The sequence below is a fragment of the Procambarus clarkii genome, chromosome 79 (genome assembly GCF_040958095.1).
Source record: "Procambarus clarkii isolate CNS0578487 chromosome 79, FALCON_Pclarkii_2.0, whole genome shotgun sequence".
NCBI lineage: Eukaryota > Metazoa > Arthropoda > Malacostraca > Decapoda > Cambaridae > Procambarus > Procambarus clarkii.
Window position 1 is genome coordinate 9,018,803 of NC_091228.1, and position 18,577 is coordinate 9,037,379.

Consider the following 18,577-nt stretch of genomic DNA (forward strand, 5'->3'; position numbering starts at 1 on the left):
TGTATATATATATATATATATATATATATATATATATATATATATATATATATATATATATATATATATATATATTTATATATGCAAACAAGCCTGAATGGTCCCCAGGACTATATGCGACTGAAAACTCACACCCCAGAAGTGACTCGAACCCATACTGCCAGGAGCAACGCAACTGGTATGTACAGGGACGCCTTAATCCGCTTGACCATCACGACCGGAAAAAGGAAGTGATAGCCGAAGCTATTTGAACCACTCCCCCGCCGGCACTCGGATGGTAATCTTGGGCATAGCATTTTATCAAATCACCTCATTCTTTGGGGCACACGTGAGGAACACAAATGCAAACAAGCCTGAATGGTCCCCAGGACTATATGCGACTGAAAACTCACACCCCAGAAGTGACTCGAACCCATACTGCCAGGAGCAACGCAACTGGTATGTACAGGGACGCCTTAATCCGCTTGACCATCACGACCGGACTAAGGAAGTGATAGCCGAAGCTATTTGAACAACTCCCCCGCCGGCACTCGGATGGTAATCTTGGGCATAGCATTTTATCAAATCACCTCATTCTTTGGGGCACACGTGAGGAACACAAATGCAAACAAGCCTGAATGGTCCCCAGGACTATATGCGACTGAAAACTCACAACCCAGAAGTGACTCGAACCCATACTGCCAAGAGCAACGCAACTGGTATGTACAGGGACGCCTTAATCCGCTTGTCCATCACGACCGGACTAAGGAAGTGATAGCCGAAGCTATTTGAACCACTCCCCCTCCGGCACTCGGATGGTAATCTTGGGCATAGCATTTTATCAAATCACCTCATTCTTTGGGGCACACGTGAGGAACACAAATGCAAACAAGCCTGAATGGTCCCCAGGACTATATGCGACTGAAAACTCAGGGACGGATTAAGGCGTCCCTGTACATACCAGTTGCGTTGCTCCTTGCAGTATGGGTTCGAGTCACTTCTGGGGTGTGAGTTTTCAGTCATATATATATATATATATATATATATATATATATATATATATATATATATATATATATATATATATATATATATATATATATATATATATATATTCAGTTGTGTATGTGTTAACTAAAGTCTTTGAAAAAGTAATAAGTTTTACGAAACGCGCTCAAGTGTCGCGTCAGACTAGAAATAAAAATGAATTTTGGAGAATTGATTTTTGAATTACCTCCTACAGTGGAAAGAAATGTACGAAAGATTGAGAAAATTCGTGTTAGAATTATTAATCTTACTTTTTCGGTCATATTTAATAATAAATATATATATAATAAATATATATATATATTAATAATAAATAATAATAAATAAATATATATTAATAATAAATATATATATATATATATGTATATATATATATATATATATATATATTATTAATATATATTTATTTATTATTATTTATTATTAATATATATATATTTATTATATATATATTTATTATTAAATATGACCGAAAAAGTAAGATTAATAATTCTATCACGAATTTTCTCAATCTTTCGTACATTTCTTTCCACTGTAGGAGGTAATTCAAAAATCAATTCTCCAAAATTCATTTTTATTTCTAGTCTGACGCGACACTTGAGCGCGTTTCGTAAAACTTATTACTTTTTCAAAGACTTTAGTTAACACATACACAACTGAATAGAACTTACACATCTCCGATTTTGTTTATATCTACATTTGAGTGAGGAGGATGGGGTGAGGTGGTATTTAATAAGGTATTAATTTCATCAACACAAGCCAGAACATGAAACAATGGGTATTGAATAGAAGTGATTGTAGAAAGCCTATTGGTCCATATTTCTTGATGCTTCTATATTGGAGCGGAGTCTTGAGGTGGGTAGAATATAGTTGTGCATTAATTGGCTGTTGATTGCTGGTGTTGACTTCTTGATGTGTAATGCCTCGCAAACGTCAAGCCGCCTGCTATCGCTGTATCTATCGATGATTTCTGTGTTGCTTACTATGATTTCTCTGGCGATGGTTTGGTTGTGGGAAGAGATTATATGTTCCTTAATGGAGCCCTGTTGCTTATGCATCATTAAACGCCTAGAAAGAGATGTTGTTGTCTTGCCTATATACTGGGTTTTTTGGAGCTTACAGTCCCCAAGAGGGCATTTGAAGGCATAGACGACGTTAGTCTCTTTTAAAGCGTTCTGTTTTGTGTCTGGAGAGTTTCTCATGAGTAGGCTGGCCGTTTTTCTGGTTTTATAGTAAATCGTCAGTTGTATCCTCTGATTTTTGTCTGTAGGGATAACGTTTCTATTAACAATATCTTTCAGGACCCTTTCCTCCGTTTTATGAGCTGTGGAAAAGAAGTTCCTGTAAAATAGTCTAATAGGGGGTATAGGTGTTGTGTTGGTTGTCTCTTCAGAGGTTGCATGGCGTTTCACTTTCCTTCTTATGATGTCTTCGATGAAACCATTGGAGAAGCCGTTGTTGACTAGGACCTGCCTTACCCTACAGAGTTCTTCGTCGACTTGCTTCCATTCTGAGCTGTGGCTGAGAGCACGGTCGACATATGCGTTAACAACACTCCTCTTGTACCTATCTGGGCAGTCGCTTTTGGCATTTAGGCACATTCCTATGTTCGTTTCCTTAGTGTAGACTGCAGTGTGGAAACCTCCGCTCTTTTCCATGACTATTACATCTAGAAAGGGCAGCTTCCCATCCTTTTCCATCTCGTAAGTGAAACGCAGCACGGAACTCCGCTCAAATGCCTCCTTCAACTCCTGCAGATGTCTGACATCAGGTACCTGTGTAAAAATGTCGTCAACATACCTGCAGTATATGGCCGGTTTCAAGTTCATGTCGACTAAGACTTTTTGCTCGATGGTACCCATGTAGAAGTTTGCAAACAGGACACCTAGGGGAGAACCCATGGCGACCCCATCTACTTGCTTATACATGTGCCCATCCGGGCTCAAGAAGGGTGCCTCTTTAGTACAAGCTTGGAGTAGTTTCCTTAGGATATTTTCTGGTATGTCAAGAGGAGTACAGGCTGGATCACGGTACACTCTGTCGGCTATCATCCCGATTGTCTCGTCCACTGGTACGTTAGTGAACAGCGATTCTACGTCCAACGAGGCTCTTATTCCTGTGCCCCGTGTGCCCCGCAGTAAGTCAACAAATTCCTTTGGCGACTTCAGGCTGAAGGCGCAAGGGACATAAGGAGTCAGCAGGCCGTTGAGTCGCTTCGCTAGTCTGTACGTGGGTGTGGGTATCTGGCTAATGATTGGCCGAAGTGGGTTTCCAGGCTTGTGTGTCTTGACATTTCCATACGCATATCCAGGTTTATATTCCCCAATAATCTTTGGCAGGTGGAGTCCTGATTTCTTGGCGTTCACAGTTTCGATTAGTTTGTTGACCTTTGCTTTCAATTCGGCTGTAGTGTCCTTCGTTACCCTTTGGAATTTAGTTTGGTCAGAGAGTATGAGGTTCATTTTCGCCAGATATTCGTCTTTTTTAAGAATGACGTATATTGGCGACTTGTCACCTCTCCTGACAACTATCTCCTTGTTCTCACGAAGGCTTTTGGCTGCCGCTTTGAGCGCAGGGGACAGTATGGTGCTTCTGTAATTGCCTCGATTCTTTCCTCCTTCCGTAATAAGTTCTGCTTGTAAGGTATCTTTGGTAGTGACCTTCTTTTGTGTCTCGAGGTCGAATATGTCGTCCAACAGAATTTCCAACTCCACTTTTCGGGCCATCTCACTCGGTCTGGACATAACGTGACAGTTTATGCCCAGATTTAGGAGAGTGACTTGGTCCTCAGTGAGGTTAATTCCTGCAAGGTTCAGGAAGCCATCTCTTGGTCGTGGAATTGCCATAGGTCCTCCATATAACGATGTTAGTTTCTTGATAATCCTCGTTTCAGTGCTGAGGTGATGTCGGTCTGTGAGGATGTCGAGGTGTTGTTCAATGCGGGTACGGATACTTTCGTCGATGTTGCTATTTCTCCACTCGTTCGTAGCATGAAGTAGTTGCGTTTTGTTGTCTTTGATTTCATTCTCTGCCTTGTATATCTGATCACGAATCAGATCCTGGCGATATTTTATCGTGAAGGCTTGATTCCTTGCTGCTGGGTCGTGCGTTTTAATATTAGTATATTTTGGTAGCAGTCTTTCCTGTAGACATATATTATTAAATATGACCGAAAAAGTAAGATTAATAATTCTAACACGAATTTTCTCAATCTTTCGTACATTTCTTCTCACTGTTGGAGGTAATTCAAAAATCAATTCTCCAAAATTCATTTTTATTTCTAGTCTGACGGGACACTTGAGCGCGTTTCGTAAAACTTATTACATTTTCAAAGACTTTAGTTAACACATACACAACTGAATAGAACTTACACATCTCCGATTTTGTTTATATCTACATTTGAGTGAGGTGGATGGGGTGAGGTGGTATTTAATAAGGTATTAATTTCATCAACACAAGCCAGAACATGAAACAATGGGTATTGTTGACACATTTTTGTTATTTAAGGACCAATGTCATATTGAGAGATTTAGAGAGTATCTTAATGCACAACATAGTAATATACGTTTTACTGCAGAGTGTGAAGTTGATAATTCATTGTCGTTTCTTGATGTAAAAGTGAATAACCTTAATGGGTTCAACAGTAATGTTTTTAGGAAACCAACCTTTACCGGTTTAGGTTTAAATTTTAATTCTTTTGTTCCTGATATTTTTAAGAAAAATGAAATTAACACTCTACTGAATAGGGCCTTTGTTTTATGTTCTAATTGGAATAACTTTGATCAAGAAATTAATTTTCTTGTGAAATTTTTTTCAAATAATGGTTATCCTGTGCTTATGGTTTATACCTTCATAAGGAATTTCTTAAATAAGAAGTTTCACCCATCGTGTATGAATACTACAGTGGAAAGGGATCTTAAATATATTAAATTACCATTTTGTGGCACTATTAGCTTTTCTGTAAGGAGTCGTTTGAGGAGACTGTTGCAGCAGTGTTATCCTCAAGTAGACTTTAGATTTATTTTTGTCAACACAAATACCATAGGCTCTTATTTTAAATTTAAAGATAAAGTGCCTACCCCCTTGTGCTCAAATGTCGTATATATGTATAATTGTTCCAGCTGTAATGCTGGATATATCGGGAGTTCCATTCGGAACTTTAAGATTAGGATACTTGAGCACCGGGGATTATCTTTTAGGACTGGATTACCATTGTCTAAACCAGCATTTTCGGAGATTAGAAACCATTGTTATGAGTTTGATCATTCTCTGCTGGAATCTGATTTTAAAATTCTGGACACTTGTATGAATGGCCAGTCAGATTTGAGAGTAATGGAATCCTTATATATAAAGGAGCTGCGGCCTCTGTTAAATAGCAACCTTTCAGCTGTTCAATTGTACACTGTATAGTGCACAGTAGGCCCTGTAATTTGATTTATAGTTCATTTTGGTAGTTTAATTTTATTATAATTTTGTTTAGTTTACCATGTCTTTGCCCTTTCTTACTTATTTCAAGTCTTGACATTGTACATTAATATAATCTTTTATTTAGGATATATAATACATTTTTTGGTATTTAATTTAATTTAATATTTGAGTTTTTTATAAGATTTTGGTTAGTACTTTATAATTGTCGTTTATTCTGTTTGTATTTTACATACATTTTTTGTAGATTTGTAGTCATTATATAAATATTTGTTATAGTGTTTAGTATCGATTGTTAGGTATCAAGTTTCACTTCTGATCACTTCACGTAAGTTTAATAGAATGGTTTGTTTTAGTAGTTATAAAATTCATCTTGTAGTTTAATGGATTTTTAAATTAGCTTTAATATATGTGACAGTTAATAAGTTTTATTTGTATTGATCACTTTTAGTGCGCTTAAGTGTTATGTTTTTTAAGCATTTTCCTTTCTCTGATAGGCAATTATATTCAGTATGAGTTCTTTGTTTGCCAGTTATTTGATTGTCATTTCTGTTTTTTCTTTTAGATCTGATGATGAATACGAGAAGTATTCGAAACGTTATGCATTTTAAAGTAAAGAATCTGAAACAAGATGTTCAGTATATCCCTGGTTTTCCTATTCATCTTGAAATATATATATATATGTCGTACCTAGTAGCCAGAAGGCACTTCTCGGCCTACTATGCAAGGCCCGATTTGCCTAAAAAGCCAAGTTTTCCTGAATTAATATATTTTCTCTAATTTTTTTCTTATGAAATGATAAACCTAAACATTTCATTATGTATGAGGTCAATTTTTTTTAATTGGAGTTAAAATTAACGTAGATATATGACAGAACCTAACCAACCCTACCTAACCTAACCTAACCTATCTTTATAGGTTAGGTTAGGTTAGGTAGCCGAAAAAGTTAGGTTTGGTTAGGTTAGGTAGTCGAAAAACAATTAATTCATGAAAACTTGGCTTATTAGGCAAATCGGGCCTTGCATAGTAGGCTGAGAAGTGTGTTCTGGCTACTAGGTACGGCATATATATATATATATATATATATATATATATATATATCCTAGTAGCCAGAACGCACTTTTAAGCCTACTATGCAAGGCCCGATTTGCCTAATAAGCCAAGTTTTCATGAATTAATGTTTTTTCGACTACCTAACCTACCTAACCTAACCTAACCTACCTTTTTCGGCTACCTAACCCAACCTAACCTATAAAGATAGGTTAGGTTAGGTTAGGTAGGGTTGGTTAGGTTTGGTCATATATCTACGTTAATTTTAACTACAATAAAACAAAATTGACCTCATACATAATGAAATGGGTAGCTTTATCATTTCATAAGAAAAAAATTAGAGAAAATATATTAATTCAGGAAAACTTGGCTTATTAGGCAAATCGGGCCTTGCATAGTAGGCTGAGAAGTGCGTTCTGGCTACTAGGTACGACATATATATATATATATATATATATATATATATATATATATATATATATATATATATATATATATATATATATATATATTAATTTCATCAACACAAGACAGAACACGAAACAATGGGTATTGAATAGAAGTGTTTGTAGAAAGCCTATTGGTCCATATTTCTTGATGCTTCTATATTGGAGCGGAGTCTTGAGGTGGGTAGAATATATGTTACTTATGCATCGTTAAACGCCTAGAAAGAGATGTTGTTGTCTTGCCTATATACTGGGTTTTTTGGAGCTTACAGTCCCCAAGAGGGCATTTGAAGGCATAGACGACGTTAGTCTCTTTTAAAGCGTTCTGTTTTGTGTCTGGAGAGTTTCTCATGAGTAGGCTGGCAGTTTTTCTGGTTTTATAGTAAATCGTCAGTTGTATCCTCTGATTTTTGTCTGTAGGGATAACGAACATAGGAATGTGCCTTAATGCCAACAGCGACTGCCCAGACAGGTACAAGAGGAGTGTTGTTAACGCATATGTCGACCGTGCTCTCAGCCACAGCTCAGAATGGAAGCAAGTCGAAGAAGAACTCTGTAGGGTAAGGCAGGTCCTAGTCAAGAACGGCTTCTCCAATGGTTTCGTCGAAGACATCATAAGAAGGAAAGTGAAAAGCCATGCAACCTCTGAAGAGACAACTAACAAAACACCTATACCCCCTATTAGACTATTTTACAGGAACTTCTTTTCCACAGCTCATAAAACGGAGGAAAGGGTCCTGAAAGATATTGTTAATAGAAACGTTATCCCTACAGACAAAAATCAGAGGATACAACTGACGATTTACTATAAAACCAGAAAAACGGCCAGCCTACTCATGAGAAACTCTCCAGACACAAAACAGAACGCTTTAAAGGAGACTAACGTCGTCTATGCCTTCAAATGCCCTCTTGGCGACTGTAAGCTCCAAAAAACCCAGTATATAGGCAAGACAACAACATCTCTTTCTAGGCGTTTAACGATGCATAAGCAACAGGGCTCCATTAAGGAACATATAATCTCTTCCCACAACAAAACCATCGCCAGAGAAATCCTAGTAAACAACACAGAAATCATCGATAGATACAGCGATAGCAGGCGGCTTGACGTTTGCGAGGCACTACACATCAAGAAGTCAACACCAGCAATCAACAGCCAATTAATGCACAACTATATTCTACCCACCTCAAGACTCCGCTCCAATATAGAAGCATCAAGAAATATGGACCAATAGGCTTTCTACAAACACTTCTATTCAATACCCATTGTTTCGTGTTCTGTCTTGTGTTGATGAAATTAATACCCTATTAATGCCACCTCTTGTTCTGTCTTGTGTTGATTTAAATTAATACCCTATTAATGCCACCTCACCCCATCCACCTCACTCAAATGTATATATATATATATATATATGTATATATATATATATATATATATATATATATATATATATATATATATATATATATATATATATATATATATATATATATATATATATATGTCGTACCTAATAGCCAGAACGCACTTCTCAGCCTACTATTCAAGGCCCGATTTGCCTAATAAGCCAAGTTTTCATGAATTAATGTTTTTTCGTCTACCTAACCTACCTAACCTAACCTAACCTAGCTTTTTTTGGCTACCTAACCTAACCTTACCTATAAATATAGGTTAGGTTAGGTTAGGTAGGGTTGGTTAGGTTCGGTCATATATCTACGTTAATTTTAACTGCAATAAAAAAAAATTGACCTCATGCATAGAGAAAAGGGTTGCTTTATCATTTCATAAGAAAAAAATTATAGTAAATATATTAATTCAGGAAAACTTGGCTTATTAGGCAAATCTGGCCTTGAATAGTAGGCTGAAAAGTGAGTTCTGGCTACTAGGTACGACATATATATATATATATATATATACAATATATATATATATATATATATATATATATATATATATATATATATATATATATATATATATATATATATATATATATACCCTTCAATATATACCCTGTAATATATACCCCTGCAATATATACCCTGCAATATATACCCTGCAATATATACCCTGCAATATATACCCTGCAATATATACTCTGCAATATATACCCCTGCAATATATACCCCTGCAATATATACCCTTCAATATATACCATGCAATATTTACCCTGCAATATATACCCTGCAATATATACTCTTCAATATATTCCCTTCAATATATACCCTGTAATATATACCTCTGCAATATATACCCTGCAATATATACCCTTCAATATATACCCTGCAATATATACCCCTGCAATATATACACTGCAATATATACCCTTCAATATATACCCTGTAATATATACCTCTGCAATATATATACCCTGCAATATATTCCCTGCAATATATACTCTTCAATATATACCCTGCAATATATACCCCTGCAATATATACCCCTGCAATATAAACCCTTCAATATATACCCTGCAATATATATACCCTGCAATATATACCCTTCAATATATACCCTGCAATATATACCCTGCAATATATATACCCTGCAATATATACCCCTGCAATATATACCTTGCAATATATACCCTTCAATATATTCCCTGCAATATATACCCTGCAATATATACCCCTGCAATATATACCCTACAATATATATACCCTGCAATATATACCTTTCAATATGTACCCTGCAATATATTCCCTTCAATATATACCCTGCAATATATGCCCTGCAATATATACCCCTGCAACATATACCAAACAATATATATCCTGCAATATATACCGCTGTAATATATATATATATATACAGGGTATATATATATACCCTGCAATATATATCCTGTAATATATACCTTGCAATATATACCGCTGTAATATATTCTCCTGTAATATATACCCCTGCAATATATACCCTGCAATATATACTCTGCAGTCGGTGATGTGCTCTACACCCAGGGCGTTTGAGTAGGAAGAGCCCTATACCCACGTGACCCTAGATTAGGAAGAGCCCAATACCCCCGTGACCCTAGAGTAGGAAGAGCCCTATACCTCCTTGACCCTAGAGTAGGTAGAGCCCAGTACTTCAGTGACCCTAGAGTAGGTAGATCCCTATACCTCCTTGACCCTAGAGTAGGTAGGGCCCAGTACTTCAGTGACCCTAGAGTAGGTAGAACCCTGTACCTCCTTGACCCTAGAGTAGGTAGAGCCCAGTACTTCAGTGACCCTAGAGTAGGTAGAACCCTGTACTTCCTTGACCCTAGAGTAGGTAGAGCCCAGTACTTCAGTGACCCTAGAGTAGGTAGAACCCTATACCTCATTGACCCTAGAGTAGGTAGAGCCCAGTACGTCAGTGACCCTAAAGTAGGTAGAGACTTATACCCCCGTGACCCTAGAGTAGGTAGAGCCCTATACCCCCGTGACCCTAGAGTAGGTAGAGCCCTATACCCCCATGGTCCTAGACATTTATAAGTTATTATATACAATCAATTTAGAAGATTTTAAAGCCGAATTTGAGTAATGCGTGTGTGAAGGAAGGGGAGATGAGGAAGAGGAGACGTGCGAAGGAAGAGATGAGGAAGGGGAGATAAGGAAGAGGGGGTGAGGAAGAAGAGATGAGGACTGAGCTACAAACTTCTGGAGAATAACTCACATCTGAGACGAGTTACCTGCCGCCCTCATATGAATGTTTTAATGATTAGCACAATATAAAATAGTCAGGAAATACGTGCCTCACTTTAATAACATTTTTGTGGGTTTACTTAAACAGTTCAGTGTTCAGTGAATTAGGTTAATGTTCTAGCAGTTACACAACTACTGGGCTCTGAAACGCTTCACATTAACATTCAGATAACATTGACTACTTTCGGAAACCTTTGATCCCAAAATGTAACCTAAACTATACGGAGTTGTTTAGCAAGTGTGAGAGTAGCGGGTGGGTGGCGGGGGGAGGGGGGGGGGTGCGGCTCACTTGGCGCACACGGTGAAGGTGAAGGCTTCGTCAGTGCCCAGGATGTAGGCGGGAGGCTTGAGCACCACCTCGTAGCGAGGCAGCACGAACTCCTCCACCTTGTAGGTCACACTCTGTTGTTGGCCCCGGGGCGTCTTCACGAACAGCGTGTACAATCCCTGACAAAAATGGTCGGATTAGTTACATCAAATATTTTGACACATTAAACATATTTTTTTATCATTATTCAAGAATCAGTAATAAATAATTCCTAGTGATGAGGAGCAAGTTATTAAGTATCATCAGTCAACAGCAAGATATTTTTGTTGTTTGTTAGTGACCAAAATGTGACATAATAACTCAAAACCACGATAAGTTGGTGCTTAATGTACCCGAGGTCCAAAGTCTCTAGTGGTCTTGATGGGGCCACGAAGTAGGCGGCTTGTCAAAGGTCCCTGAATTATTCCTATGTTTCTTTTCAACTGAATTAATGTCTCTGTATCTACTGCTTCGACAAGTAGGTGATATCATGGACTTATTTATCTAAGATGAAAATCATCTCTTGTTTTGTGTCCTCCAGAAAACACTGTTAGGTCTCATGATGATGCACTTTGTGAGTTATATTACACATTTTAATAATGTGGTCTGGATTATTATACTACAAATTGTTTAGTATTTTAAAAGTTCCACTGAGATCCGGCCAGTCATGTCCGGTGTGCAGTGTTGTTAGTCCTGCTCTGGCTCTCAACCGTTCCTGGAACGACTTGTTCAGTTGAACAACCACTTTCTTGTCCTTCAAATTAACGTTTCGTTTGACTATTCACAAGGTGTTGTTGACATTTTTACCGCAGCGTCTACTTGTTGAGCAACTGTCAGTGACTGGTGGATCATAAGGCCTAGGTGCTTCTCTTCATCAATCTCCACCATGTTCGTCTTGTTGATATGGTAGTTATAGTGTATATTGATATGCTCTGCAAGCACCGTTTTGGATTTGAAATATTGAATCGCCTTGCAAGAAATTAACCTTTTTTTGCTTCCCACTTTATCATTGATTCTAATGTCATCTGTAAATTTGATTATTTGGTTTCTAATATTCTCTTCTATATCGTGTTATATATTACAAGAAGTGTTGGTCCCAGGATGGAACCTTGCGGTGCTACACTTGGCATTCTTATCTATATTTATATCCACCTGAGACAACCTCTTGCTTTCCTTGTTGTATAATTTTTTTATCCAATCAAATGTTTTACCATTTATCCTACGACTAGAGAGTAGGATAAATGTCCTATCCTAAGACTAGAGAGTCTTTCATGTGGTTCATTATCTAAAGCTTTAGAGAAGTCCACGTACACTATATCTGCTGTTCTGCACTTGCGCCTCAGCTAACATCTTAGTTTACTCGTGTTTCTTCAGGAAAGACGCAAGTTACCCTTCAAGAGCCGCAGTTACTTCGTTCATCCTCCAAGTGAATGGTATGTTTATGTCCCCAGAAGTGTGGATGACAATATTATTCCTGCAGGTCTCTGTCCAGGGTAAACACAGTCACCACAACCACAGGTTGTTCAGCCAGCAGCAGAAGGAAGCCCTCTCCCGCCCCCTAGGACGATAGACCAGAGCCCCCAGGACGGTGTACCAGAGCCCCCAGGGCGGTGTACCAGAGCCCCCAGGACGGTGTACCAGAGCGCCCAGGGCGGTGTACCAGAGCCCCCCCCCCCACGACGGTGTACCAGAGCCCCCAGGACGGTGTACCAGAGCCCCCAGGACGGTGCACCAGAGCCCCCAGGACGGTGTACCAGAGCCCCCAGGGCGGTGTACCAGAGCCCCCCCACGACGGTGTACCAGAGCCCCCAGGACGGTGTACCAGAGCCCCCAGGACGGTGTACCAGAGCCCCCAGGACGGTGCACCAGAGCCCCCAGGACGGTGTACCAGAGCCCCCAGGACGGTGCACCAGAGCCCCCAAGACGGTGTACCAGATCCCCCAGGACGGTGCACCAGAGCCCCCAGGGCGGTGTACCCGAGCCCCCAGGACGGTGTACCACAGCCCCCAGGACGGTATACCAGAGCCCCCAGGACGGTGTACCAGATCCCCCAGGACGGTGTACCAGAGCCCCCAGGGCAGTGTACCAGAGCCCCCAGGACGGTGTACCAGAGCCCTCTGGACGGTGTACCAGAGCCCCCAGGACGGTGCACCAGAGCCCCTAGGACGGTGCACCAGAGCCCCCAGGACGGTGCACCAGAGCCCCCAGGACGGTGTACCAGAGCCCCCAGGACGGTGTACCAGAGCCCCCTGTGTTGGATATTTCCAACACCGAATACAACATTGTTGTATTCTCATTACTTATTACTAACCATACTAATTATTGTAGTAAGTAAAATTAACAACACGTAGAATTCTCATGTACTAATAATTTCATCTGTACAGTAGGCTAGAATTCTCACGTCACCTGACGCCAGTATTGCGTCAGATTTCCTTACAGTAAACACATTATATCCAATGTGTGTGAGAATTAAATTCGATTCTCCATAATTAAAGCATTCTGTATGATAACTAATTGCAGACGAATTGATCTCTAACTAAAAGCCGAATAGAACGTTAGAATCATAGCGTCTATCTAGTGATAAAATTAACGTCACAAATGAATGCCATGGGGAGACATTAATTCCTCTCCCTTATATATTTACTATTCTTAAATTGGTAAATAACAATATTTTGTTCCTCTAAATAATAAACCCGTCCAGTCTTTAACGTTTCAAGCGCAAATGCGAGAAATATTAATGTTCGAGACAATAATTTGTTTTATGAACGCGGGCTCGGCGTGGGTAGAGGGACGCCATTTCAGTACACGTGGAGAGCTGATCAAGAGCAGACCTGCGCTTACCGTACTCATAAGAAGACGCCATTGCCCAGCAAATAGGGCTGGTGTTATCCATCCTCAGATGAAAGTCGCCACTGTGAGGCGTGAATAACCTTGCAGATAGTATCTTCAGCTAGTGCTGGTGTCAAATAAGGAGCCCTTTGACTTGGTTCCTGACGACACATGACCAGCCAGCGGAACGCATCATTATTCAGGATAGGCTTAGCCGGAGCCTGAGATGCGAAACACGGCAATCTTAATACTTATACAGTGCCCACAGCTAAGTAAATTCTTTTATGTGATGCATCAGGTAGAAGTTTTGATAGTAGCAGGGTGATTGTCCGTTACGACGCGCGATGACACCTATTAACAGGTGATTAAATTTGTCACCTGTAACTCTTAATATTCTTGAATATAGATTTAGTAGTCAAATCAGTTGCTACTGAAAATTTATTTGTCTTGCAGCACGAGAGAAGAATTCTTCATACTGCCTTCCCCCATGTTAACCCGTTCCACTCGTCAGTCGACCGAGTCTGGAGAATAAGAGGACTTCTATGGTTTTCTAAAGGAATCTTCATTAAGCTAAGATTTATTTCCTTTTATAATTCTATTGCAATTTATTTTGTGCAGAATTCTTTGGGATTAATATGTGGTTTACTGTAACTCATTACTATGCTCATAATCTATGTTCCTTCCTTTGGTAATGATATCAGTTTCAATATTATTTTATAGGATTAGATTATTATTAATTGAATTAGTGAACGAACCACACTAATTCCTGGACGTACTTACCTCCAGTAATAACCCCCCAATGTAGGTGTTTGAGGTTTGTTTCATTTAATAATACAGCCCATTAATTATTATTATGATCATACTTTCTAGTTTTATCCATAGTTACTGGTTTCATCTAGGAATTATCTAATGATCAGAAATTCTCAGTTTCCCTCTTTACTTTAAAATCGGGTGGTCCTTCGTAATTTAATTTACTACATTAATATTTAAATAATCAGATTCAAGCCCCAAATATCCCACACCCTGGACGGTGTACCAGAGCCCCCAGGACAGTGCACCAGAGCACCTAGGACGGTGCACCAGAGCCCCCAGGACGGTGTACCAGAGCCCCCAGGACGGTGTACCAGATCCCCCAGGACGGTGTACCAGAGCCCCCAGGGCGGTGTACCAGAGCCCCCAGGACGGTGTACCAGAGCCCCCTGGACGGTATACCAGAGCCCCCAGGACGGTGCACCAGAGCCCCTAGGACGGTGCACCAGAGCCCCCAGGACAGTGCACCAGAGCCCCCAGGACGGGGCAACAGAGCCCCCAGGACGGTGCACCAGAGCCCCCGGGACGGTGTACCAGAGCCCCCAGGACGGTGTACCAGAGCCCCCAGGACGGTATACCAGATCCCCCAGGACGGTGCACCAGAGCCCCCTGGACAGTGTACCAGAGCCCCCAGGACGGTGCACCAGAGCCCCCAGGACGGTGTACCAGAGCCCCCAGGACGGTGTACCAGAGCCCCCAGGACGGTGCACCAGAGCCCCCAGGACGGTGCACAAGAGCCCCCAGGGCGGTGTACCAGAGCCTCCAGGACGGTGTACCAGAGCCCCCAGGGCGGTGTACCAGAGCCCCCAGGGCGGTGTACCAGAGCCCCCAGGGCGGTGTACCAGAGCCCCCAGGACGGTGCACCAGAGCCCCCAGGACGGTGCACCAGAGCCCCCAGGAAGGTGTACCAGAGCCCCCAGGACGGTGTACCAGAGCCCCCAGGACGGTGCACCAGAGCCCCCAGGACGGTGCACAAGAGCCCCCAGGGCGGTGTACCAGAGCCCCCAGGACGGTGTACCAGAGCCCCCAGGGCGGTGTACCAGAGCCCCCAGGACGGTGCAACAGAGCCCCCAGGACGGTGCACCAGAGCCCCCAGGACGGTGTACCAGAGCCCCCAGGACGGTATACCAGATCCCCCAGGACGGTGCACCAGAGCCCCCTGGACAGTGTACCAGAGCCCCCAGGACGGTGCACCAGAGCCCCCAGGACGGTGCACCAGAGCCCCTGGACGGTGTACCAGAGCCCCCAGGACGTTGCACCAGAGCCCCCTGGACAGTGTACCAGAGCCCCCAGGACGGTGCACCAGAGCCCCCAGGAAGGTGTACCAGAGCCCCCAGGACGGTGTACCAGAGCCCCCAGGACGGTGTACCAGAGCCCCCAGGACGGTGCACCAGAGCCCCCAGGACGGTGCACAAGAGCCCCCAGGGCGGTGTACCAGAGCCCCCAGGACGGTGTACCAGAGCCCCCAGGGCGGTGCACCAGAGCCCCCTGGACGATGTACCAGAGCCCCCAGGACGGTGCACAAGAGCCCCCAGGGCGGTGTACCAGAGCCCCCAGGACGGTGCACCAGAGCCCCTAGGACGGTGCACCAGAGCCCCCTGGACGATGTACCAGAGCCCCCAGGACGGTGCACCAGAGCCCCTTGGACGGTGTACCAGAGCCCCTAGGACGGTGCACCAGAGCCCCCAAGACCGTGCACCAGAGCCCCCAGGACAGTGTACCAGAGTCCCTCACCAGAGCCCCCAGGACGGTGCACCAGAGCCCCCTGGACGGTGTACCAGAGCCCCCAGGACGGTGCACCAGAGCCCCTAGGACGGTGCACCAGAGCCCCTAGGACGGTGCACCAGAGCCCCCTGGACGGTGTACCAGAGCCCCCAGGACGGTGCACCAGAGCCCCTAGGACGGTGCACCAGAGCCCCCAGGACGGTGCAACAGAGCCCCCAGGACGGTGCAACAGAGCCCCCAGGACGGTGCACCAGAGCCCCCAGGACGGTGTACCAGAGCCCCCAGGACGGTATACCAGATCCCCCAGGACTTTGCACCAGAGTCCCCAGGACGGTGCACCAGAGCCCCCAGGACGGTGCGCCAGAGCCCCTCACCAGAGCCCCCTGGACGGTGTACCAGAGCCCCCAGGACGGTGCAGTAGAGCCCCTAGGACGGTGCACCAGAGCCCCCAGGACGGTGCACCAGAGCCCCCAGGACGGTGCACCAGAGCCCCCAGGACGGTGCACCAGATCCCCCAGGACGGTGCACCAGAGCCTCCAGGACGGTGCACCAGAGCCCCCAGGACTGTGCACCAGAGCCCCCAGGACGGTGCACCAGAGCCTCCAGGACGGTGCACCAGAGCCCCCAAGATGGTGCGCCAGAGCCCCTCACCAGAGCCCCCAGGACGGTGCGCCAGAGCCCCTCACCAGAGCTCCCAAGACGGTGCACCAGAGCCCCCAGGACGGTGCACCAGAGCCCCCAGGACGGTGCACCAGAGCCTCTCAGCAGAGCCCCCAGGACGGTGCACCAGAGCCCCAGGACGGTGTACCAGAGCCCGCAGGACGGTGTACCAGAGCCCCCAGGACGGTGTACCAGAGCCCCCAGGACGGTGACCAGAGCCCCCTGGACGGTGCACCAGAGCCCCTCACCAAAGCCCCCAGGACGGTGTACCAGAGCCCCCAGGACGGTGCACCAGAGCCCCCAGGACGGTGTACCAGAGCCCCCAGGACGGTGCACCAGAGCCCCCAGGACGGTGTACCAGAGCCCCCAGGACGGTGTACCAGAGCCCCCAGGATGGTGTCCCAGAGCCCCCAGGACGGTGTACCAGAGCCCCCAGGACGGTGAACCAGAGCCCCCAGGACGGTGTACCAGCGCCCCCAGGACGGTGTACCAGAGCCCCCAGGACAGTGTACCAGAGCCCCCAGGACGGTGTACCAGAGCCCCCCAGGACAGTGTACCAAAGCCCCCAGGATGGTGCACCAGAGCCCCCAGGACAGTGTACCAGAGGCCCCAGGACTGTGCACCAGAGCCCCCAGGACAGTGTACCAGAGCCCTCAGGACGGTGCACCAGAGCCCCCAGGACGGTGCACCAGAGCCCCCAGGACTGTGCACCAGAGCCCCCAGGACGGTGCACCAGAGCCCCCAGGACTGTGCACCAGAGGCCCCAGGACTGTGCACCAGAGCCCCCAGGACTGTGCACCAGAGCCCCCAGGACTGTGCACCAGAGCCCCCAGGACTGTGCACCAGAGGCCCCAGGACTGTGCACCAGAGCCCCCAGGACTGTGCACCAGAGCCCCCAGGACTGTGCACCAGAGCCCCCAGGACTGTGCACCAGAGCCCCCAGGACTGTGCACCAGAGCCCCCAGGACTGTGCACCAGAGCCCCCAGGATTGTGCACCAGAGCCCCCAGGATTGTGCACCAGAGCCCCCAGGACTGTGCACCAGAGCCCCCAGGACGGTGCACCAGAGCCCCCAGGACGGTGCACCAGAGCCCCCAGGACTGTGCACCAGAGCCCCCAGGACTGTGCACCAGAGCCCCCAGGACAGTGCACCAGAGCCCCCAGGACTGTGCACCAGAGCCCCTCACCACGTCAATTGAGCACCAATGAGCCCAGTCCTACTTAACCAGACCACAATAACTTTCCACTGTGAGAAGCGAGGTTTATTACAATAATATTTTTCTCATTTTGTAAACATACTCACCAAAACTATATTACTTCATTGTGTGTTGTATTTTCGTCTCGTGTTCCTATCGTCTATTACCACAAGTGTGTCTCACCTTCTCGGGCTCGTCAGCGAGGTCGAAGTCGAGGTGGACGAGGCCGGCGGTGTTGTCGACGTTCTTCCACTGGGCGACGCGGGTGCCGGCCGGCGTCTGCACCCAGACCTTCGGGTACTGCCGGGGACACCAACACATTACTTGTCAGACCTCATGCAGTGGTCAAACATTTACCCCTTCACTCACTACTTAATAAAATTATGAGAGATACTGGTTAAAATGGATTGAGTTATCTCTCTC

At 44.5% G+C, this 18,577-nt stretch overlaps 1 protein-coding gene across 1 annotated transcript in view; it reads right to left on the reverse strand.

Moving 5' to 3' along the window:
* The window catches only part of LOC123764584 (murinoglobulin-1-like), a 111,308-nt gene extending 92,833 nt beyond the window's left edge, over positions 1 to 18,475 (reverse strand). Inside the window, 2 exon segments of the mRNA XM_069314656.1 lie at positions 10,918 to 11,075; positions 18,338 to 18,475. Coding sequence (XP_069170757.1) covers positions 10,918 to 11,075; positions 18,338 to 18,475 — 296 coding nt within the window.
* Positions 18,476 to 18,577: the final 102 nt, after the last annotated feature.